Below are 25,539 nucleotides of genomic sequence, written 5' to 3'. Positions count from 1 at the left end.
GGTTCAAAGACGTACTTGATTGCTTGATTGGAAGGAAAGCGATGAAAACAATCATATTGTGATGATCGGATTGATTGATTGATTTTCAAATTGCAGTCAGAGCGGTCACTTTTCCGGAGGAAGGGCCCCCGCTGGTAGGGCCGATGAGACGGTCTTGCGTGGGTGAATTCGTCGAGGAAAGGGTCGCGGATTAGTGGGTCCCTTCGAAGTGATTTGGCGAAAGTGCTGACCGCATGGCAGGGAGGAAGAAAAAGTACGTCCACCGCAGTCTGCCGTGCGGACGTACTAGGTACGTCCACAGCAGTGAAAGGGTTAATGCAAAAATCTGTTTCAACAAACTGAAAAGTTAGATAGAAATTGTTGAACTATGTTATATCCACTTTATATTTTGCTATTAAATTATTCATAATTGAAATCACTTTTAATGGGGTTAATCGGTATTTTACCCTGCGTAGCTTTAAGAGGTCTGAACTGATGATTTTGGGAAACAAAAATTTGGCTTCAACTTTCTTCAATTTACTTGGTTGCAATGTAATTAGACATCGAAGGGGAAGGACTTAAGTTGTTACGTAAGAAACAATTGTTACTATTCCGGAGAAAGTCTACGGAGGCATATCTCCATCATTTGCGAAGGAATGAAAACAATATGTCGCCTACGGCGATTTTATTTGATGGCATTAGGTTTTTCACGTCGCGACATTTTATGTATTTTATTGTGACCACTTAGCTTAATTGCACATAAATACACCTCAACGCGTTAACTCTTTCTTTGCTTCCCATTTTTAATATTTAAATATGTTATAGAATTCAATGGGTGTAACATATCTTAATAAAGTTTGCAAACAATGCACTCCAACTTTATGATAGGGGACTTTATAGGATGAAGTTTCTTCCATTTGCTCTGAAGCGGGCGTGACTGACGTGATTGTGGGTGAAAAAGTCCAAAGCAAAAAGCGCAAACCTAATAGTCCAAGCAGTGAAGGCCTAAGTCTGAAAAATCCAAAGGAACTAAATCCAATGCCCGAAAAATACAAAATATTTTTTTCCAAAAAGAAATAAATAGGTAGGCATAAGAGCACCATACTTTATTTTACTAAATTTGTAAATGTTAATTATTACCGATATTTTTAATGTATGCAAGTATCTGCTTTCCAGTCTGTATTTCTTATGCCAGTGTCATTCCTCGTCTTTCGCTGCTGTCAAAAAAGTTTTGGTGAATTCTCTCGCGAATCTCTCGTCCGCATGTATAATATAAGGAATATTTAACTTCAAATTTGAACGTCCATCAATAGATTTTTGAATTTCCACTGCGCTAAGTTCAGATATAACCGGAGGTACCGTGGTCTCTCTCCAATATATCATCAGCGGGTAGTCCTTTACGTCGATATTAAAATCCAGCAATTAAAAATATCTCGGATTGGTCGCCAAACGCATCCTTGCAACAGCGCAAATTGGATCTCTAGATTTCCCTCCCAATGTTTATGTCGCAAATCTAAGTCAACTTAGTGAAATTAGCAAATAGACCACTGTAAGGGATGAAATGTGATTCGATGCTTTCCCGGCGAATGATGTGGGTAAAATCTTCTCGGGGTTCAACAAAATTTATCCCTGAGGATGAGCCCCGGGTCGGAGCTTGAAACGTTGGTCATTATGGAAAAATTAACCCGGGGGGAATCCCGAGAAGAGTTTACTCACATAGCAAGGGATGTTGGAATTATGCTCGCAGCAGAGGGATGATGCCTCCTTTTTGGGCGGTATTCACTTGGTAGCATCGCATTCAAATCCTTTTTAATTTTTTGTATCTACTTTTCACTCGGAAAGGAATCGATAATCGCAGATTTTATAACTTTTGCTATTCCTCCGACAGGGGAGGCAAACCTCCAAAAGTGAGACCCTATTTCTTCAACTAACACCACACATTCCCCTCTAAACTTGGATTGATTAGTCCTCTTGCCTTTTTTCATCAGACAAGAGTATAGTCTTTCATTCCATCAAAGTGGAGCCCTTCGATGACACCCTTTGAGTCCCCTCTTTTCGTGTTCACAGTAATTAGCATCGTTTTCGGTCTACGTAATTAATTCTGGTACACTACCTTGGATGTATCTTACGAAGTTACGACTTTTGCGTCAGCTAAAGTTGCGGGGACGAAAATTGCTGTTGCTTGGTTCTTGCATATACCTCTATCACAGTTGGCAGACGCATTTTCCCCGCAGAAGTTCCAATTGGAGTTTATAATCCTTAATGTTTATTTCATGAGGAAAGTATAGATACAAATCGGCTAATTTCTCGCCAGTTTAATTATCTTCGGATGAATTGATGAAAAATATTTTGATACTATTTTCCCATACCAGAATTAACGATGTTGACTTAACGCTCTCCGACGATTCTCTTTTTTTCCTCAGATGTCGAGTTTCTTTAGGATTCAATCGAGCAGCCATCATCTGTTGTTTCGTCAGCTTGTATCTCAAAATACTTCTTCATTAGGGGAACCTTACGCTCCTTCTTGCACTCACACGCAAAAATATCGCATAATTTCAAATGTTTGTTTAAAAGTGTTTGATTTTATACTTCAATAAAACCCTACTTTTGGCCTATTCTCATTTTCCGTGAGTTTTAGTACTTCCTGTGGTATCGCTAAATCCATTTAATCACACACATAATGGAAGAGAAGCGCGTCACCATAGTTCGCACGCCTTTATAGCCACTCGAGAGGCCTCTTCATAGACCGTAGGCTCCTTTCCTGCGTTCTCGGTTCTAAAAATATTTCATCGCTTCTCTAAAAGTTGGTAACAACGATTTGTTTAACGCCGACGATGCGCCTAATAAGGGACAAGTCGTCTCACTACGCATCCTTTTTTACCTTCCATCATCTTCCGATTTATATTATCAAAGATGAACGCCCTCCTAGCAGCACACGCGGGATGAATTTTGCTGTATTCGAGGCGCGGGAGGGGGAGAAGCGAGCGGGGAGGGGACGGGATTGGCCTGCTGCTCTTGTATCCGCGGCGTTGCGTGGGCGTTGGAATATTTTCTTTGCGGTCACGGACTCAAATTAGGCATTTTGCGGCTAAACGGTGGCAGATACGTCAAAATGCACGAAATTTTTTATTTGAAAAGGGCAGTAACTCAGCAAAATCTATAGGGAATGACTATAAATACTATATTTTTCGAATTTCGACCCTCCCCCCATAAATTGCATTTGAGCAAGGGTCAGGGGTTCACCTAGAGGTATCAAATTTTTCAGGCCTTATTTTTGATTGGTACCACAACTTTTTTCATTGGGCCAGATGGATTTGAAAAAAAATCGATTTTTCTGATAAGCCCTACCATCCATGTCAATGAATCAGAGTGACTAACAGTTAAAGTGCATTATAACATTATTTCGAGGTCAGATGAAAATAGGTCTAAGAAGGCTAAAACCTTCATAACTTAAGGAAGGTGAAAAATGTCTAACTTCATAATATAATCTACGATTTTGTCTAATTTCATAAAAAAATGGGTTACAGAGTGGTCATATATATTAAATGCATTGAGTACATGGCGATGGATTATTGGGCATATGTATATTGGAATGATCTTGAGGATATTAAATGAATCAATGATGTGTTGTAATAGCTGAGGATAGTTTGCTTTAAGAAAAATATCATCTTATAAAATGGTAACAGGATATCATCAGGCCCGTCATAATGGTATTAGGATAAGGTATTAACCTAATATGCATTTATATTTAGATTTTCATATCTTCATCAATGTCATTTTGAGTAATTAAAAATTGCATACATTTATTTTGTTGTAGATAATTTAGGAATGTGTAGTAAATTTTAGTGGCAAAATGTTGTCTAATGGCTATATGTAATCAAATATTTATTTTTTATAGCTATGCCTTTTAGGATTTATTGGTGTACTTGTTAATTTTTTACTATGAATTATTCAATGTGAAGGAGCAATACATTTTATGCATTTCAAGATTATGTCACTACATATTAATAGAGCCTTTAACCAATTGAAACAAACCTGATAAATCTTCTTTTTTGTATTTTCAGCTCAAACAACATGCAATCAAGGAGTAGGAAGGGTTGTTTATGAGCGGTTACCAGACCAACAACTACAGGGATTTGATGATGATGTGGTGAGTAAATTAGCACCCATTAATTTCTCTTGGATTCTGATTTAATTTATGCACAGAATTGGAAGGTGAGAAACTGCCTGCTCACTCTGTTGAAAATTTAGTAAGTGGGAAATTTTGAGCAGTATTTGGTTCTCAATACCTATGAGGAGACGAAAGTCAAGGTTCCAGTTGAGTGCAACTGAAATGCGACTGGAGAGCATTCTCGAATGTGTACTTGTTTTTCTTTAGCAATGGTGACAATTCAAACTTTTTCAGTGCCTGAGATTTCAATGGAATAAAGTGACCACTGTCCAAATGTTGGGAGAGGGAATTCTCAGTCTCCCATCTGGGGCAATATTCAACTAAAAATAATGAGTTTCTTGCAAATATGGAAACCAATTGCTCAATACCATATGATGTTAAGCCAACCAGAAATAAAAGGCAGGGTGGCAGTCATCGGCGTATTTAGAATTTTTGGTGTGGGTTCTAATGGTGCTTGTCAGCACCGTTCCTATAATTTTAGCCCCTTTATGAATGATTTTGAAGTAAATATAATAATGAATATGGATATTTAACAATAGAACTACTGGCATGGAGTCATTTTGACTCCTAGCGGTTTTTATTTCTCTTCTCTGACTAAAATTTTCCGAATTCTGACCTGAAATGCCGTGACCTTTATTCATTTTTGACCCAAAATTAGGCTTTTTGATTAAAATAGTTCTAGGAAATAAAATAGTACACGTTTTTCAAAAAAATCGCAAGGAGTCAAAATGACTCCATCGGTAGTTCTAGTGTTAAAAACTCCCAGTATTTTATGCACTTCAACTGCCATATACCTTTTATACCAATTTTTTTGGGTTTTCAAGGTAATGATTGTAATCTTAGTAAATCCCTTGTGGGTGCCACGGAACACACTGTAGGCATACTTGTGGTGTTAAGAATTTTAAATAATCAAATTCGGTGATAATAGCCTCTACAATTGTATCTACTCATCTACTTAATTTGGAAAGTGTAAAATCAAATTTTTTCTCAATTTTTTTTAAATTTAGGATACAGTACAGTCTTGGTAATCTGACACATATGCAGCGGTGGTATAGCCATATTATCAAAAATGCCAGATTATTGGAAACATACAAGAAACAAACACAACGCAATAAACACTTTTTAGGTAAAACTTTGCAATTAAATACATACTGTGATGCCAAGTCTCCCCACTTCTTGGGTTTACTAAGTTGCAGGTTACCATAATAAAATGCAAGATTATTGGAAACGTACAGGAAACAAACACAATGCACAAAATTTTTTTAAGGCATAAAATTAAATACATGCAGCAATGCCAACTCTCCCAACCTCTTGGGTTTATTAAGGCAAGGTACATACATATATGCATAAAAATAAAGCAAATACATGCTATGAAATGAAAAATCATTTAAAACTGACAAAATTATATTGGCGGAAGGGAGGTTGCCAGCCCTGCATGTTGTATTTCTGGACATGCCATATTACCGCAAGGCCAGTTTACAGAGATTGTACGGTAAATGTTTTGAATATATGCATGCAAGTGTAATTCCAGTGATATAATTTTTTAAATATGAATGAATGAACTGCATGAAGGTTGTGGTAATGCAGTGGCTCACATTCCTTGATTTTCAAGGTGAGAGAGTCAGGGTCCCCCTTGGCGATATTGGAGCGGTGTGCTGACCTGTGCCTCCGGGACCGGACAGCGGCCAACAACTTGGTGCGTGCCTGCTCGTCATTTGACTTCCAGCCAGGGGAAAGGCTGTTGGCTTCATCAGCCACATCCACTTCACTGCCAGCAACGCAACCCGTGCCACAGTATGAGGAGTCGCTGTGCTTCCTCAGCCGGGAGCAGTCACAGCCAGAGGGCATTGGCAATCTTGTCCTCAGCCCCAACAGTGTCCATTTCCAGGAAATATGCCTCTCGTGTAAGTTTTTATTCATTGCTTGCTCCATGTTGGTGCCTCTACCCTTTTCATTGTCATGCAACCATGTGCTCTGAACTTTTAAGAAGAGACAAATTTAGGGTTTTTCAAGCTCCTGTGATACTGATTGACCTCAATGGAGTAGAGATTGACCTTGTGTTTAGTTCTGTATCTGAGAACAAAATTGGGAGTGCTCTGCTTGCATTTATGTGGAACATAGAATAAGTACTTGGAGTCTTTCATACTGAATATCTGCAGGTGGCACTCCAATCCACATGGCTTGTTTATCTTTGGAAAAGTTTATACTTATTCACTCAAGTCTTCAACCTTACCATGGAAATATATACATAATTACTATATGTCCTCAGAGGGAAGTGCACATTTTCATTGATAGTACATATTTGTAGTCTTTATCAAAACATTCTTATTGCTCAAGTTTGATGCCTGACAGTAGGGATGGAGCTAGGAGTTTGATTAGGGGGCAAAGATCGGTTTGACTCTCCCCACTCCTTATCTCACCTCCCTCTATCCCTCCCCCTGCCCCACCACTAAAATATAATGCATCCCTAAGCTATTTTTTTGAGATGCGGTAGCTGAAATTACATACCGTATAAATGCTAGTTAGGAGTTTTATTAATATTATTGCTTAATAATTTAAAATTAATACTTATTGCTAAATAATTTCATTAGGAAAATTAAATAACTTTTTTAAACAAACTTTTTAAATTTTGCTGCCCCTTGAAATCTGCTGCCCAGGGCATGTGCCCCCTCTTCCCCCCCATGGTTTCTCTGATCATGTTTTGCCTGACGGATGCACCATTTCAGTCACGCTATAATTACAGTGTGCGTACATGAATTCTGTTCTATACTTACTAATTTTATCTCGGCTTTGTCAAAACCCATTTCAGCTAGTCGAGTGGAGAGGGAGTGTCCCAACCGGCGGTATGTCTTTGAGAGGCACCCACGGAAGAAGCTTTCTCTCCAACCAGCAGACTTCAAGGAAGTGATTGTGGCCAACAGGAGCGAGTGTGAGGATAGGTAAGAGATGTCAGATAAATGTAATACTTTACATCAAATGAGTCTCTCCTTTTTGCTAAAACATTTGGCGATGGAAAGGTAAGCTTATTCCTTCATAGCATGATCTTTACAGTTGGAATGGTGAGAATAATGCCAACATAGTAGGACCACCTATGCCAGATTGAAAGTGGGGGAGATTTACATAGTAGTTAATGTGATGATGTCACAAGAAAAATATGAAGGTTCTAAAATAGAGATAGAATTGTAGCTACCACAGGACTCAGCCCATTACGGCCTGGTTACTCAGTACATTAGCATGTTTGAGTTAGTGTCTAAAAGGCGTAATCACCCAACTAGTGCAAACACATGAGAGAAACTAGAGCCTGTTCTAATTTGGTTCATACATTCATACATGCTCTGTTCCGGTCCACCAAAATCATTCATGCATTCACACATTCAATTGAACGTGTTAACCCTTAGAGTGCAGGGATGCCTTTATATGGTTTTGCACAATGACTGCAGCATTTAGCCAAAATTTTTATTGTTACCTTGATATCTTGCACTTGGTCACTTTCCCTCACCATAAGGGTTGATAAGGGGCTTTACTCTACCAGAGCAGCCCACTGTGGCAGGGGGTGCCTCCTGAACAGAGGGTCTCTTCTGCACTGGTGGCTGGCAGCTAATATCGTGAACTCCCGCAGCCCCAGAGTTAATGTACCATGTAATCAGGTCTCTAGAGTGGGTGTCATATCCAGCAAAAGTTCAATAACAGGAAAACTAAAGTCACGAAAATCTTCAGAATTTCCGAGTACAAGTTTAATATGAAGTTAAATGTTCAAAGGTCGCAATTGGTGGAAAAAATTTACCATAGCTGGTTGTCGAAGGAAAACTGACTTAGGCTATTAGGGTCAGTCACAGGTGTAATCAAAAGATATGTTGGCATCATGTAACAGCATTAGGGGTGACAAAAAAGCTCTGACATGCCCTAATATAAGTAGATCCAAAAGGTGTAGAATTATTTGCAATGAAGACAAGAGGAAGTAAACATTTATGACTTAAATTCTATGGGCAGTAAAGTCTTCTGTGTAGCTTTAATCAAGTAGGAGAGGGTCCAGAAACAGTCTGGCTAACTCTATAAAATTTTCCAGGTCCATCCTGACATACCTTGTTCACTGGAAATTTATTTGGCGTAATTTACTCTACTCAGCCAAGTTTTTCTATAATTTATGATCATAGAAATGTTATTCATAGTCATATATTTTGATTTACCTTTCAGGTGTCTAAATGAGTTCTCATTTGTTTGCCGCTCTGCTTCATTTGATGCAGCAGCCCACACATGTGCACTCAGTAGGCTTACTCGTCGCTCGCAACCATCTGCTCAGCTGGAGGATCATCCGTCTGCAGATTACCTGGAAAATACCTGCCTCAGTGGTCAGTTTTATCCAATTTAAGGGGATAGGATATATTAGAATATATAAGAAAATCTAAGTTTTCCACCGTGAGCATATTTGATGAATGATATGAATACATTTCACGAAAATTTATTGTTTTAATTTTTATAGATGATATGAAAAATAAATCCTTTTTTGTACCTAAAAAAATTCCAATTGTTCATGGATGTTTGATATTACACTTTGTAATGCAATAAGAAATGTATTAGCATATGTTTAGGAAGCTCTCATTTCTTCTGGAAAAAGAAGCAATGCAATATTTTAAATAATTTCAGAGGAACGACGATGTGATGGAGCTCTGGTATTTGTGAAAGAGGAGAGTATGCGTCTCGGTGGACCATTCCAGCTTGAAGCATTCGGAAATGTTTCTCTTGAAGAATGCCAAGCAAGATGCCTCAGAGCTGATAAGTAAGCATCAAATTTCTTTAAGGATACCATCCTTACTCATGATCCATTGAGTTTCTTTATTAAGAAAATAACATTTTGTCAGCCAAAATTAACAATATATCTATGCCTTGCAATAAGTCATTTACTACAGCAATTGAAAATACTACCTATTTTCTTTTTGAGTGGGAGCTTTAGGTAAATCAAAAAATGACTTTTGGGATATTGCTACTTCATTTAATCAGTTACTTAATGGCAGCGGCAAACTATGTATCAGTTAAATGTAATGTGCTAAGCATAGGTCAGTTTTGTCATGTGCCAATTATGTAATCTCAAGTCCCTGGGTATCCAGTGCCATGAAATTATGTACATTATTTACTTGTTTCATTAAAAAATGAAATCTCAAACATAGCTTTTACCCTTAAAAGGTATCATAGGGTGTTATATTTAATACAATGCTTGACTTTATCCTGCAAAATTTCAGGTACTTCTGCCGTTCCATTGAATACGATGAAACTGGGAGAATGTGCTCTTTGTCTGATGAAGACTCTGCATCACAAAAAGATGACCTTAGAACAACTAGCAGCCCAACACACAACCTGTATGATCTTCTCTGCTTGGACAACAGTGAGTAAAATCATATTGACACTATGAATGAGAGTTCTGGGCTATTATGTCTTCTCAGTTGTCACATTATCATCTCTCACTTCAAGGCTTCAAGGAAATGTGAAATTGAAAAATTTTGAACTCCCTCTATACTCTCTCCTGTAAATTATCCTTCTTGCACATGCCCCCCCCCCCCAGATGCTCAGAAATAGACAGATTATTTATATGGTTATCTATAGGTTTGTTTAGTTTTGTGTATTACGGAGCCTCAATAATTTAATTTCATATTAAAATAAAGAAAATATTTCATGTAGTAATTGTTGCACATATCTTGCTTTTAATGTCAATATGAGAAGATTGTTTGCCTGTCGGACACTTGTGCCGCCACAAGAAAAAATCCTAGATCTGCCCTTGCTTCTTATATAGCCCCTGTGAAACATAGGGGGAGCCTGAGGGTGATGAGAAGGGATAGATGGAGTTAAAAGCATTATTGCATGAATTCTGTTGAATACCTACTAATATAGTCATCATCACTGGTCAACAATCCTAGGATTGGTTTGACGCAGCTCTCCACTCAGTTCTCCTATCAGCTAATCTTTTCACACCTACGTATTTCTTCTCTTTCACATATGATTGCAAAAAAATACCCACTGTACCATGAGAAAAAGGCATGAACTTTATTTTTTTAACCTAGTCATGTCCTGTAGAATTATTGGAATAAATAATTGCAATATAGGTGATCGAACAATCTACGGCCGTTGAACAGTTGAAAGAAAATTAATTCCCCAAGGCCGTACTCTTTGCTGGGCAAAGGTGGGTGGTGGGAAGTTACAAGGCTGACAGTGGGGTAGTACACGGAAATTAAGCTAAAACAATATGAAACAAAACAACCGCGCAACTAACTCACTCACCTATCAGATTTATTCTACCCACTCACATGCAAGAAACAGACAAAATTATAAAATTGGGAAAATCACGCTCACACTCACACACCTTGTGGTTAGCTCTAAGAAACAAATTTCCATCACACATTCATGACACAAGTACACAATCATGGTGTGATTGAGACCCTCACAAAAATTTTGTGATGGTTGGTACTCATACTCCTACTGCTGTAACTGGCGTATTCGGTCACTGGCATAAGCGGAAACCTCGCAAACCTGAATGTGTGTGTGATTGAGACCTTCGAGGATGTTTGTACATATATTGTGGCCTCCTGTACTTCCAAGAATGTAGTTTATCTTATCCAGTGTCAACACTGTCCCTCCTTTTGTATAAGTAAATCCTCAACTCCCCTTAACCTAAGGATCAACGACCACAGGGCATCATGCACTTCCTCTCACTTTGCGTCCCTCCCGGTGGCGAAACATGCGGCCACTCATCAGCGTCAATTCAATGATTGTTACAATGTTTCAGTTTTGGCTTCCCTTCCCCCCACAGACCACCCACTTAAACTTAAATCCATTGAATTAACCTAAGCCGCAGGGGCGCCAACTTATAAAAAATATTGGGGGGGCCCATATCGGAGGTTTTTCCCCGGGAAGAGGTTAAATTCAAAGTGTGTCGCAGCGCCGAAAAGCTGTCATGATTCACACCACCTGATTCAGTTAACCTGCTTAACCTTATAATTATTTGTTTTAACACATTGTTGAATTTATTTTAAAATGTAACTATCGTACAACATGGAAAAAAAATTACCAATATATTTTTGTGATTTCACAAAGCATAACATAACTTAATTATTTTCTTGAATTATTGAGGGGGCTCCGCCCCCCCAAACGAATCTTTGAGGGGGCTCCGGCCCCCTCAGGCCCCATGGAGTCGGCGCCACTGCTAAGCCGTAAATATGGCTGTTTAAAGCATTTCTTCCTCCCGGCTTAAACATTAACCGATATTCCCTTAATTGCCTCAGCACACTCTTTCCCCCCCTTTGGACCCTACCTCCCCACTATTTCCCCTTCCCTCAGCTCTCTTTCATCCTTTACCTACAGTCTCCTACCTAACTCTGAGGAAGGTGGATGTATATCACCGAAAATTTAGTTCAGGGAGTGTTTTTCTATCTTTTTGTGTCTTGTGTTTCTGCCCAACGTGGAATATTTTTATGTTCTAATGATAATTCTTCTAAACTTCAGCACGCAGCACCCCTGACTTCCCAGAGACATCATCCGCTGGAGGAACTTCACATCTATTTGCCGATGGGAGGCGTCCAGAGACAGCATTCACAAGATATCGACATAGCCGTTTGGGTGGTGACTACCATTCAGAGATTACTGGCCGATCCCTGGGAGAATGTCTAGATGAGTGCTTGAGGCAAACAAGTTTCACTTGCCGTTCAGCAGTTTATTCTGACAGGTTACGAGTCTGCCGGCTTGGACGTTTCAACACTCGTGATGGTCTGAGAATGATTTATGATGCTGATTACGACTATTATGAGAATCTTATGAGTAAGTTTCTCATTTTAATACTGCAAAACTTGTATTGATAAAAGATTAAATATTGAAGTCCCACATTCACTTCAGGGATGATATCCTAGCAATCTGCTGTGATTCCTTCAGGTGTGATTTTTGAAACAGTATGAGTATGCACTGTGGCACCTCAGAATTAGAGATAATCCACTGAGGATACCTTTTCTGTCATTCAAGCATTGAGACACTTCTTCCCTTGAGATTAAAACTATGAATCAGAAGTGGAACCAAGCGTAAACTTTTTGGGGGGATCTTTTAAGGGGCAGAGAAAATATGTGATACTGCATTACCTACATGAATACTTTCTCAATCTGGTTTAGTTCCTTGATTTGAATTTACTTTTCGTATTTCATTTGGGTTAAAATTTTAATTTTTTAGTAGTATTTGTTTTGCATCTCTCATGGAAGAATTTCAATGTTTGATTTATATTGTTGATTTGTTGTTGAGGGTTGCCAGAGTGGGAAAAGAAATCAAAAGGGAAATAACAGTAGGATAAAAAATTAATGAACATATTTAGGGAGAACAGAAAAAGATGAGAATAAAAATTTAGAAAATGATTGTTGCTGAAATCATAATTTACTACTTTGACTGAGGGGTATGTCTATTTGTATATCCCTGACACTCTGCTGCCGCCAGCAAGACATGTAAATTGAAATCTTCAGTCACTTTCATTGCAGATGGCACATAGAAATTGCTATTGTGGAAAAATATGACCGAAAACTGTTACCATAAACCGTACTAGGTATTTGCGGTTTATGTACCATGTGGAAGCTACTAGCAAGCTAGCGAATAATTTATATATGCCATTGGTGGTAGCATGTTTAAGGCCTTCCCTGCTAACCTAGAGGCCATAAGGTGCAAGTCCTCTTGGGTACACACATACAAACCCACGGAGGTCATACACATTAGTGATTGTCCTGCTTGTCAGTTTTCTCAGTAACTCAGGACCTTAAATTCATGAGGTGAAATAATTCTTGAATCAAAAATTGACATTGAAAAAATTCCCCCCTCAACAAAATTTTGTGTAAATTTTGTACACAAGGGGCCCATTCAATGTGGGTGACAACTGAGAGTGCAACCTCAGCGGCTGTAGAATTTCCCCTGAATGGGACTGCTTGATAGCAGGTCAGTGTGAGTGCTCAGTCATTTTTTCAAGAGGTCTTTTTGGCCACTACTTGCCTGAGCACTCACTGCTGATTGGTGGGAGCTCAAATGTTAGTGCTAGGTGGTCTAAGTAGTACAAAAGCTCCACCTTATTGCTCAAATGACTTATCCTATTCAGGGAGGCTGAGAATGTGCTACATTGCGGTCTGCTCCAGTGCAAAGCAATAGCTCTGAGGGTTCTTTCTCTCTAAATTTACCCATTGTATACAGGACTTCCTGTGTACATTTGAATAGGTTTTGTAAACAGAATGTGTAGATTTCATAAAAATTTGGGGTTACTGAATTTGTGTAAAATGTGAACATAGTGCACAAAGCATACATTAGAACCTAGTGTATACAGTTTTATACAATTGTATGAAGTATTATGAATTATGTAAAATTTATACAGTTTAAAAGGTGTAATACATTTGTTTGTAATTGTATTCAAAATGCTTGCAATTAATACCTCTTGCTTAATATGGAATTGCGTACAAAATTTTCACTGGGGCCAGTTTTGGATTTGGATGAGAAAGAAAAATGAGGAGGATATACATTTGTTTATTTATCATCCATATCCAGCAGTCCATTCTCTTAGATTTGAATAGGTTCATTCCCTTTTACATGGATCCATCCAAACTAACTGTGCAATTCAATTTTAATAGGCCATTATGTTGATGGTGATGCAGTATTGGGAGGAAATGCAAGTCCTGGAGGCTACCGACCTGACCCACTTGGCCTGGACACAAGTCACCATGGACATCGACCAAGTCTGAACACATTTGGTATGTGGACAGGAAGAAAATATTGCTATGTAATTTCAATAAAGAAATCAGTGTTCTTGGTGATTAAGACTGATGATGATTTTCAGAACACGAATTTCTGCTCCACTCAACAATTATTTTTTTGAGACGTGATTCTAGCATTAGCATTAGGTGATCTGTGTAATATACTCTCATTTGCTGCCACAAACTTTGCACTCCATTTCACTTCTTTTACTGTAATTTTCTCTTGAATGCAATAGTTAACAAAATATTCTTTCCGAAAGTACATGATCATGTTAACAATTCATAATTAATATCATCGATTTATCTTAGTTGCTTGTGTTAGAGCAAATTTTCATTTTTGTCTCATATCATTTTCATAAATTTTAGATGAGCATCTCCCACCATTTTTCTTTCACGATGCATGAAACATGCAGGAGAGAGAATTACGATAAGGGTCATGTGAGATTCTTTAGACTAATGCCAAGAAAATGAATCAGGAGAATCTTTTAAGCGGCGTAAAAAGGTGAGCAATGGGCTACCCGCGAAAAATGCCATGTGCTCCCTTTCACCTGCCAAACGTGCGATGAGTCTGACACGGAAAATGTTTGTGGAAGGAGTCGTGTGCCCATGGAGGCCGACTCCCACCGCTCACGACCCCAACGTACACAACGTGCGCTGAGGGAGTCGTGAGTGCATGGAGCCAACTTCTAGCACTCACGACTCCAACACGCACAGTGTGCACGGAGGGAGTCATGTGCGGTCTGCGGAGGGGAGGGAGTCGCGACTCACCAAATAAGACTCTCTCGCCTCACAGCTCAATCTGCTGAGTCGCACATTTGAACTGACTCACTCGCACAGTGCCCATCACTACCCGGCACCCCACACGTAAAAATTAGTTTGACCCAACCAATCAATGCATCATCTATTTCAGGGGGGAGCAGTGGGGGAGCATCATCATCGCACTATGGTGGAAGTTTTGGTGGTGTTGGAGGAGGAGGAAGCTCTTACTATGGCAGTGGGGGCAGTAGTTTTGGCAGCAGTGGAGGTGGGAGCACCTACCCTACGGACAACTTCTATGGTGGCTCCGCTGGAACCAGTGGTGTTGGAAGCTATGGTGGAACACCCGGACCTGGTAACTATGGTGGGGGAGTAGGTGGAGGGAGTAACAGCCTTGGTGGCGTGCATGGAGGTCATGGGGGTCACGGTGCCCAAGGGAGCTTTGGAGGACCAGGTGCTGGCTTTGGTGGAGTCGTGGGTAAACCATCAAGGTGCGAAGATGGAGATGCATTTAGGCAGGTCAGTACAATATCAAAACATTCATTTGAATTTTTAAAGGTGTAAAGTGGGGTCCAAAATGTATTTCACATATCTTGGGCAGTGGAAGGCAGGACTGCAAATTGTAGGGTGGAGGAAGATGAAGTCCCTCTTTTTAGAGAAATATAGTAGAAATATATGTCTCTTTTTACATGACACTATCAGGGGTGTGGCCAGGAAATTAAGGTACTACAAAAGCAGCTCATAATGTTTGATTAGTTTCCAAGCCACTAAAAACAGATAACCAACCAAGTATGGGGTCTTCTGACTTCCCAGAGCCTACACATCTTCGTCGTAGCGGTGCCAGTGAAAAATGTTTTCTCTAGCAGTCCTTTGGATTTTATAGTTTACTCTCACGTCAATCTTAAAAATATCAGCTTTAAGTGAGATTTAGGGAGTTATCATATTGAGGCTCTGACTTTCTTCATAAAAATTGTAATTGAGCAAAATATAACTTTTGCTGCCACATAATTACAGTACTATATTTATTTTAACAGCATGTGTGTCTTGAATTTAAACTATACATTCTTAGCCAAGGCAGCCTCAGGATTAAGTCTCATTAGCGAACTGAAATGGTTTTCAATTTAGCAAACTGAAATGGAACCACGGAATGGGCTGGGTTGTTTCATAACATCAAGGTTGTCATGATTGGAATGCAGCAGAGGGAGTTAGTCATACAGAGTTAGGAAGTGGGCAGGGTAGGAAGGAAGGGGGAGAGGCGAGACAAGAAGAACGACCTTGAACGAAGTCTCTCTCGCCTCTTTCTCGCAACTCCGGTGTCTTCTATCTGCTCTTTGAGAATTAAAACTCTTGATACCATTTCCGCATATGCCATGAGCCCTTTAGAATATATGTATGTACTTACTCCATGAAACTTCTCACGAGTATTGAGTCGAGTTGAGTATGGCAAATCCTAAACGAGGCAATACAGCAATGCATGTTCCATCATATTCTCATTTTTCCAATCTCCTCGTGAATTTTCTTTTCTGAATGCTTAGCTTGATCTAAAAGTTGTGTCAAAATTAGGTGATGAATGAAGATTAATGTGTCTAAAATAGTTCCATAAGCAGAATCAAAATGAATGAATGAATCTAAAAATATGTCGTCATTTAATGCATGTATCCAAACTGCTCAGTTAAATCATTTTTACAATTGTAATTAAGATTACATATATAAATGAATCATGTAATATTTGATTCTTTCAAATATTCATGTGGAAAAACTAATTTTTCTACATGCTTAGGCAGCATTTTTCGACGTCTCCATGTTACAGTATTACTGCGTTCAGAAAATTGTCTTTCCCAACACTCTTGTGTGGCTGGACAAGTACCTACTTTCTTGCTGAAGTTGCAAGATTTGGGAACCTTAGGAATTAATACTAAAAGTTATATCAACAATTTTTATGGATTTTGAATCATCATGGAATTTAAGTGAACTAAGAAAATGAACTAAAGAACTTAGCATTAGTTTTGTTGTCCAAAAACATTTACGAGGCATTCAAAAAGGCTAAAAGGAGCCAAATGTGGTGCCAAATATTTACCGGGAAAAACCGGTATTGTCCACTTTAACCTACAAGTGGCACTTTTTCTATAGAAATTCTAACATTTTTTACGTGTTCTCTCAGCATTTGAGTAAAGAAAGGATGGTAGGGTATAAAAGTATCACATAAGAAAGTATGCCCTCTGCAGCAGTCCACTGCGATTACGACACCAGGTCAGAAGACGGTTGGCCGCCACGGCTGATGAAAAGGTATTCAGCACCCACATCGTCTACTGTAGTGGTTGACAGCCACATACACAAAAGCTTAAAATCCTAGGTTAAAGCTTTATAACGGCTTATTGATATTAAAATTATTATTATTTCATGATTTTCATAATTGCTCCTCCTGTCAGCAGATTTCTGGACCTACTGGCCTCAACAGCTCTCTAACTGATACTACTCGATTCGACTCAACAATCGTAATACTACTCAAAGCACTCGAGTCAAGTACCAATTACTCGACTCGACTCGAATTTTTGAGTACTCGCACATCCCTATACAATAAGGCTTCATTTTGATCCATGTATTGGTATGGTTGTATGCTAAACAATATAGTAAAAACATTATTGCGAGCAATGGAGATGATGCTTGCTTACAAGCCCCCTTGTTTACTCTGATACTGTAACTGCAGTTTGGTAGACAAGATGATAATGAGTTTTTAAGAGCTACTCTTACCCATAGAAGGATTATGCCCTTTACTTGGAGTGAAATTATAGGAAGTAAAAGAGTAATAATGGCAAATTGTGTGATTAAAAGTGTCATGTGAATTTCTTATTTTATGCACAGGTTGGGGCCAGGCTACGAATGCGTCGTCAGTTTGTTCGTCGTTCATCTTCAGCCAACTCATTACTAGTGTGTGAGAAAGAATGTGCTGAAACCAGGGATTTTGTGTGTCGGGCTTTCAACTTTAGGTTGGTCACATTTTCTTAACTTTCCATCATTAGCTCTGTCACTGCTGTGAATGCATGGCACGCATACTCTTCTTATTGTGTGCAAGTTATGAACTTACTCTTTTTATTATTACATATGTATACCATTGCACTTTTTAGGGAAAACAAGAGCGTCAGTTAGTGTTTTATTGATTGCCTCTCAGCTAATGAATTTTATTATGATTTTAATCTCATCATTATCAAATTAAGAAAGATTCAAATTATCAAAATTTGACCACTGTGTCTGATGAGGAAGGAGATATTGTCTTAGTATATCAGAATTGAGCAAAGCATTTACTTCGAAGTATTCTTTATTCCAAACCTTCTTGGTGCATGAAATACTGCTTACACTCTGGTGCACATTGTGTTTCTTTTGGCTGTACTGCTGAGGATTCCATGAGGCCCTTTTCAATTACAGTGGAACCTCGATCTATCGTTTTTCAAGGGGATGGATCAAAAAAATGATGAATGCGAGAAAGCGAACAGTGCGGTAATGTTATGCTAGGTTGCCTATGTCCCACGAAACAGTCCCAGGAAACACAGGATTTTGGCGAGTAATTATGATATTCATTAAAGGATTCAAATAAGATTTTAGCTGATTACAGAAATATTAGTACTTTATCGAAACACTAAGGTCATATTGTTGATTCATTGATTGATGATTGCTGAAATTTGTACTCTAGGTTTTTCCAGAATTCATATGCATTTGATTGTCCTTGAGCATATTCCAGATGACTGTCTGCAATACTTCCCACTTTGATACAAGTTGCTTGCTTGTCTCGTTGAACTTTTGCAATGTTTGTCTTCTCAATTTCTTCCTTTGTTGACTCTTTTTCCCCAGCAGGAATAATTTCTAATATGAGCACACTTTTGACACATTTGCTTGAGGCATAATAATCTAGAAGAGTCTCGACCCGGAACTTCCACAAATTGTAATTCATGCCATCGAGGAGAGGTATTTTTACTAAATCGCCTGCCTTCATTTCGGATACGCCACAGATAATAGGGACACCACGATAACTGGGGCCCATAATATGAAATAACTGCCTGATCCACATGTTAACCAGTTTATTCTACAACTGACTAGTTTGAGTACAGAGGTTACATATATAAGTGCATTGAAAAACAAGTGAATGACAAAATGCATATTATAACAAATATGATCCCTGCACGAGCTGGGACCTTTTGTTTGATTTGGGAGGAGAGGAAAGCATCAGAGGGGGGAGGTGAGTGCCCAGCCGGCACAAACCATCAAATTTCTTTTTGGCAGCTCGATGTCATCCAGATGCAAAGAGTATGAGTGCATCCTTTTATACAGATGCCATCCATATGCCGGTCCACCGCCGAGGGGATGAACCGCCGCACTTAGAGAGATGCCGTGAGGATGAGGATGCACGAAAGTGCTGCCATCTAACGGCGGAAAATTGAACTCGGTCATACTAGTATTCCTATATTGCTTGTCTGGTTCTCTTTATCTCGTGATTGTTTTACACTACTCGGGATAAATCAGAGCACGTTTTATTTCATGAATATAACTTTAATGACTCAGCATAAAACAAGAGGCAGGCGAACACAGGAATACAGGCGTACACAAGACAACATATGAGAACTTCAGTACAACATTGCTATCCATCGGAGTCCAAAACAAACGCAAGAGTTCAAATCCAGGAAAGTAGAGGCCAATGAGTGCGCGAGGGTCGATACCGGGAGATTAGACAAAATTGCTGCAATGGTCAGAATAAAAAAATATCACTATAAAACACGCCCAACACAACACTCAATCTACGAGGTACAACATCGCTATCCATCGCAGTACAAAACAAACGCAGATTTCAAATCCAGGAGAGTACAGGCCTATGAGTGAGCGAGGGTCGACACTGGGAGATTAGTCAAAATTGCTGCAATGGTCAGCATTAAAAAATATCACTATAAAACATACCCAACACAACACTCTATCTACGAGGCTCCAACACGTCGAGATAGGGATAGATGGCTACAAGACGACAAGTCCATACCTACTGCTGTAGTCATTTGTAGTTCCGTATGTCCGTGAAAATCTTGAATACAATGAATAATTATAATAATAATAGTTCTTGAAATTTTATAATAATTAATGCGAGGACTTGCAGATATTTTTAAGTATTAAACCACATCATGAAAAATATGGCATTCATAGGCGCAACTAGCAAAGGATGGCAGAAGGATATTTGGTACCTAGCGCATTCTGTCACGCATTGCATCCACTTCACATATAGATGCGGTATGGGCTGTGCCGGCTGGGTGCTGAATGGAGGGGATAGCGGATCTTGGGAAATGCGCTGACATTACTTTCCCATGGCACTGAGCTTCTCCCTATGGTAGTTCAATCTCCTTGGGAAGATTCAAACTATGTGTCTATTGTTATTAGCCATAAATGACACATTGTAAACACTTAGTCTCATTTTTGTCGAACAATGGATGCCGGAAAATTATATGATGGGACTGCAATCTTCAAACGATCAATGCGGGAAAACAATACTTTGGGGAATGGTAGATGTGGGAAAAAATTACATTGCCTTTATGGAACTTCATTTGGGACCAGGGGCGAAGAACGATGAATGCGGGAAAATGATCAATGCAGGAACGATAGATAGGGGTCGGAATCATACCACTGTATTAAACTACTCTTGTAAGTGTAGTCTCTTTATAGCTTTTCTGGTTAATAGTAAAGGAGCAGTAACATATTTTTATTGTCATGAATATTTTATGCAACCTTGATGATAAATCATGTTTTATTGATTTCAGGCCATACTCGGGACCATTTGGAGCTGATCGAGAAAACTGTGAGCTTAGTGATCGTGATTCACGTGATTTAGATGTGAATAATCCCTCATATTTTGAAACAACAGGCGACTATGATTTTTATGAGAGGCATGGAGGTCGTGCTGGGAGTGATTGCTTGGATGGTAAGGACACTTTATTACTTCAGCCTTCATTATTTCTCTACCCTGGGGGTAAAAAAAATATTGTATATTGTGCTTCATCAGCTGAATTTACTTTTAAGGAAAATTTAGAACTTCCTTTTACCTTTCCCAATCCCGGGGGGTGCAAAAGATATCTGAAGCTACCTTTACTTGTATCCTAATAAAAAATAATCAAGTCCTATGCTAAGTTTAAGAAAGTTTTATTTAAATTGATTATACACATATACAAGACAATACCATCTTACAATATAAAAAAGTTACAATTGTGGTTCTGCAATGCGGGCGGACCCGCAAGGGGGGGTGCCCCCATATGTATCTGCCACTGACCTTAGTAGTGTAGTTTACTAAGTATATAGTCCCAATTTCTTTTCCAAACCTTCAGGAAAAAAGAAGTCAGGGAACTAGACTCCAGTATGTATTGAATTATCAATATTGGGAGGCAGAGGCTGTATATTGTGATAGATTACACTAAGGAAGTTCCAGCATTATATTTTGAACACAAATCACCTGGGATAAAAGAGGCTTTGGAATGAATATAACCATGACTTTTAGTGCATATTTTCTCTAAAAGCCATGGGTATAACTACATATATTAATATATTATAAATCATAATAATAAAATGCAGATAAAGTGGATGAAATTTTGCTCTAATTGTGTACAAATAATGAGCATTTGTTTGTATGTATTATTTAATATATTCAACCTGCAATCTTTTAAATAAAAAAGTGGCTTGTAAAATATTTTGCTAAAAGAATTCATTTTTGATGAATAAGAGAACGTACACAGGCCTTTTAAAAAAATTCATGTAATATGAACCAAAAGTGTTTTCAAACATTGCGCTTGATGTAAAAAGTGCCTTGGTGGCATGCAATACCTCTCAGCAATAAAGCATCTAAAGTCTTAAATGTGTAGACAGGTACAGCTTTTGGAAATATATCTATTATTCTCAAAAATTGTTTTTTAAGGTGGTGAAATAAAAACTTTCTCTCAATAGCCACCTTAAAGATTGCCATATTTTTAATTATTCTAGAAATTACAGGGGACACACCCTTTATCCATTAATCTATCACTGCCAACCAGTGGGATTATGTTGAAGGTTTTCTAACCGTAATCTGTAGAATGATGAAGGTATGGATAACTTTGTTCGGAGCCATTTAAAGAACTGATATTTCTTGTTATGGTAGGTCAGTTTTCAAGAAATTTGGATGTATTTTTTTTACAGTTAGCCAAGTCTGCAATGAGGATGGAATGGAATTTACTCTGAGAACACCTGAAGGCTTCATGGGAAGGATATACACCCATGGCTATTATGACAGATGCTTCTTCCGTGGCAATGGAGGGACTGTGAATGTGCTCAGGATCAGTGGTGCCCAGGGATATCCTGACTGTGGAACTCAAAGAGTAAGTGGTTCACCTATCAACAAAATAGAGACTTTATTTATTATGCTCACTTATAATCATTGACAGTCATTACTAATGCATGACTTGACAGATCATTCATTATGATATGTGGTAATATTTTTTTAATATTATACATAATACCAATGATTTTTTTCTTACTACTCTAGACCCTCGCTTTATGATGGGTTTGACTAATGGTGTATTCAGATTGCAATCAGAACTGATGTCATGTGCTCTTTTTAAATTTCAAGTTTCAATTATGCTTCCTCTCATAATGCATTATTGATTCAGCAAATCTTCTTTAACACATTTTTAGAATACACATTTTTTTAGAATGGCAACATTTACATGTGCCTATGCTCTTCAAACTGATTCCTTGTCCTGAGGTGATTCCCATTCAACATACAATGGTACATATTAATTTTACATTTGGTCCTTTTAAACGGATTAATATGATTAGGCTAGGGTCTACATTATTATAATATCATGTCTGGTACATACTGCTCAAGAAGCAGTGAAACTTTCTTCCAAAGGAAATTTTCAATTTTTGGATTTATATTTATTCAGTATCATCTTTTCATTGAAAATAAACTTAGTAACAGATATTCCCTTGACATACCATATTTATCTGAATGCAGTCCCCCCCTAATTTGCCAAAAATGCCCGTGATAAAAGTAAAGGGGGGACTATACATATTTTTAATTTTTTCCCGAAATTGAAGCTTCAAAATAAGGGGGGGGGACTATATTCAGAGATACACAGTAATTTAACTAAGCAAGCCTTAAATTCAATCTGTCTAAATGATGTTTGATGTTTCACCCCCTGTGGAGTACTCGAATGTACTCATTTTTACCTATACATATTCAGAGCATAATGAGCCGATTCCTTTCAATCTCTGAATCCTGGAATGATACATGCTTTCACTACCACCACTCTATGTCTCTGAATTCAAGGATTTGGCATATCTACAAGAGTCTTCTCTGTCAAACTACCTTCCATTTAGAAGGTTTACAGGTTATCTATGGCAATTAAAATGATCAAATTACTTGGTTAAAAGCCAGGAGGACCCATAAGATGCCTAAAAAATTTTCTTCCTAATTTCAACAACAATTCCGCAAAGAACGAATGAATCCATGACAATACATTCTACAAAATTCCTCATAAAAATGAATGGCTGCATTGTTAACTCCACATTTACTCAACTTTCTTACAGTATGGAGATTCAATGACCAACATTGCAGTTGTCCAATTCAGTGATTATGTCCAGACTGGTCGAGATAAGAGATATAATCTGACATGCCTTTTCCGTGGCCCTGGAGAGGCTGTTGTAACATCAGGATACATTGGAGCAGGGTAAGGGCTCTGTTGATAATTCTGGCCTTCCTTGAAAAAGTCTCACAAATAATTATGATATAATTTTATATGCATAATGTTGGTATGGTAGAAATCTTTAACTATACTCTGCTTTGCACTTGGTCAAAGTAGGTATGTTAGCTGTGATAAAAATGTCTGAAAACGTTCAGCCCAAGGGACCTGTTTAAGTGTTCAGACTGAATTGCCAAGAAGGCATGAGCATTCATATTTCTGAAGAGCTGTATTTCATAGACCAGGAAAACCCATCTGTTTTTCAGGAATGCAAACTAAAGATATTCCCTGTTGAATGAGTAAATGATAAATCATGAGTAATGTCACTTAAAAAGAAAGGTTCTTTATTTAATGGGTTTGCCAAACCTCTAGAAAACAATTATCAAATGGTTAATAAAAGAAATATCACTTTTTAAATTATCATCAATTGAATGTAAAACTGTATTTGTTGCAATGTTGACATTAGTGTATCCCCCTTTATCCTTTTATTATTATTGATGATGTGGGTGGGGGGGGGCAAAACCAGGTGGAAATTTTATGAAAAACAGGGTACTATGCTGAGGGTTTTTAAACAAAATTTTAACAATTTTCATGATCAAAAGTATTCATTTCTCAAAGAAATCTATTGTAAATGAAATTTCAATATTTTGTTTTCTCTAATTATGAAGCAAAGTAATTGTTTTTATATTTCATAGGGGGGGGGGGGGTTCAAGACCCCCCTCATTGCACCACTGCTGCTCTCCTCTGCCAGCCTTTTTAAAATGACATATTTCTTCCCTTTTACATCATTTTAACATATATCTGGTGTAGATAATTCAGAGCTGCATAGCTCTGAATTATCTACATCAGATATATGTTATTAAAGGGAAAGGGGTATCTCATTCCCTTTCCCTGAGCACTCTAATTTCTTGATTGAGGTATGATGTTTTTGTATGGGGAGACATTGCAGCCTCCTAATATAAATTGTTTTTGATAGATAGATGTTTTGAGAGATGTATAACATGCCATTCCAAAGGGTGATCAGGGTTATTACTCTTGAAAGTTTGCGTGACGGCTATCATTATATTTAATTTTAACTTTTATCTGTAATTTTACATTTTCTACAGATCTGGAAGCCCCATTCCAATAGAATATCTTCCTGCGGAGAACACACTCAGTTCTAGGGTGAGACTACTCATTTTATACCAAGGAAGACCCACAACAACCATTGCTGTTGGTGATCCTCTCACCTTCAGATTGGAAGCCCAGGATGGCTACAATTATGTAACTGATATCTTCGCAAGTAATGTCATAGCTCGTGATCCATACTCAGGGAGATCAGTACAACTCATTGATAGATATGGGTAAGTAGAGGTTAAATATGTGCAATAGGTCCATCTCACTGAAAATATGAAGGATAACTTGAATTTCAATAATTGATGATCAGCTGAAATAGATCATTTGCATATTTAAATAGATAATGGATTGCAATAAAAGTGAGAACAGAATGCCAAATCACTGACAAAGTTGTATATATGATTATTGGCATCAACTTTGGCGTATCAGATCATATGTATTTGCATTTTAATGATTCTGTCTGCCAGACAAATCCTAATGGGGACTAGAGAAAAATTACCCTTTCAATATTAAAAGTAGAAATTAAGGATGTCTTAAATTTTTTCGGTTCTTGGTACCGGTCCAGTTCTCTCCCATCAGTTCTCGGTTCTTGATACTCGGTTCCAAGGATGAACTCTTATTATCTGAATCAATGGCAAATTTAAATGAACAACTGCAAGAAGTGAATGAAAACAATTTCACTAAAGACGTAAATTAGCAGGAAAGCTCTGTAGAAAAAAACTTAGGATCGTCTCCATAATTTTTATTTGCCAAGCAAAAAGGTTAAAATAACACTTTTTGTTAAAGAATTCATGATCAACCAATATATGTATGTCACATTACATCAGGCAGCCACTGGTTCTTTCTCCAGGTTTTGATTCAACATTTTTACCCTATCTGGGTCTAATCTATCCTCCATTTGGCAGAAATATTGCCATGTACAGGCGTTCACTGATAACAGTAGTGGTCGATGTTGATTTAGAAGGGCCGCACAGAATATTCTTGGAGCACAGTTTACATACTGCAAATCATCAGGATCAATAGGGAAACT

At 38.2% G+C, this 25,539-nt stretch overlaps 1 protein-coding gene across 1 annotated transcript in view; it reads left to right on the top strand.

Annotated features, from left to right (window-relative positions):
- LOC124171439 overlaps positions 1 to 25,539 on the top strand; it is a 78,040-nt gene that overhangs the window by 41,128 nt on the left and 11,373 nt on the right. Inside the window, exons 2-15 of the mRNA XM_046550609.1 lie at positions 4,044 to 4,129; positions 5,763 to 6,054; positions 6,960 to 7,089; positions 8,345 to 8,499; positions 8,795 to 8,927; positions 9,388 to 9,530; positions 11,642 to 11,953; positions 13,780 to 13,899; positions 14,813 to 15,177; positions 17,521 to 17,645; positions 20,448 to 20,608; positions 21,850 to 22,028; positions 23,242 to 23,381; positions 24,500 to 24,736. Coding sequence (XP_046406565.1) covers positions 4,044 to 4,129; positions 5,763 to 6,054; positions 6,960 to 7,089; positions 8,345 to 8,499; positions 8,795 to 8,927; positions 9,388 to 9,530; positions 11,642 to 11,953; positions 13,780 to 13,899; positions 14,813 to 15,177; positions 17,521 to 17,645; positions 20,448 to 20,608; positions 21,850 to 22,028; positions 23,242 to 23,381; positions 24,500 to 24,736 — 2,578 coding nt within the window. The remainder of the gene's footprint in view (positions 1 to 4,043; positions 4,130 to 5,762; positions 6,055 to 6,959; positions 7,090 to 8,344; positions 8,500 to 8,794; positions 8,928 to 9,387; positions 9,531 to 11,641; positions 11,954 to 13,779; positions 13,900 to 14,812; positions 15,178 to 17,520; positions 17,646 to 20,447; positions 20,609 to 21,849; positions 22,029 to 23,241; positions 23,382 to 24,499; positions 24,737 to 25,539) is intronic.

This window comes from Ischnura elegans, chromosome X (assembly GCF_921293095.1).
Source record: "Ischnura elegans chromosome X, ioIscEleg1.1, whole genome shotgun sequence".
NCBI classification, from domain to species: domain Eukaryota; kingdom Metazoa; phylum Arthropoda; class Insecta; order Odonata; family Coenagrionidae; genus Ischnura; species Ischnura elegans.
This window is presented reverse-complemented; position numbering and strand designations above follow the sequence as displayed.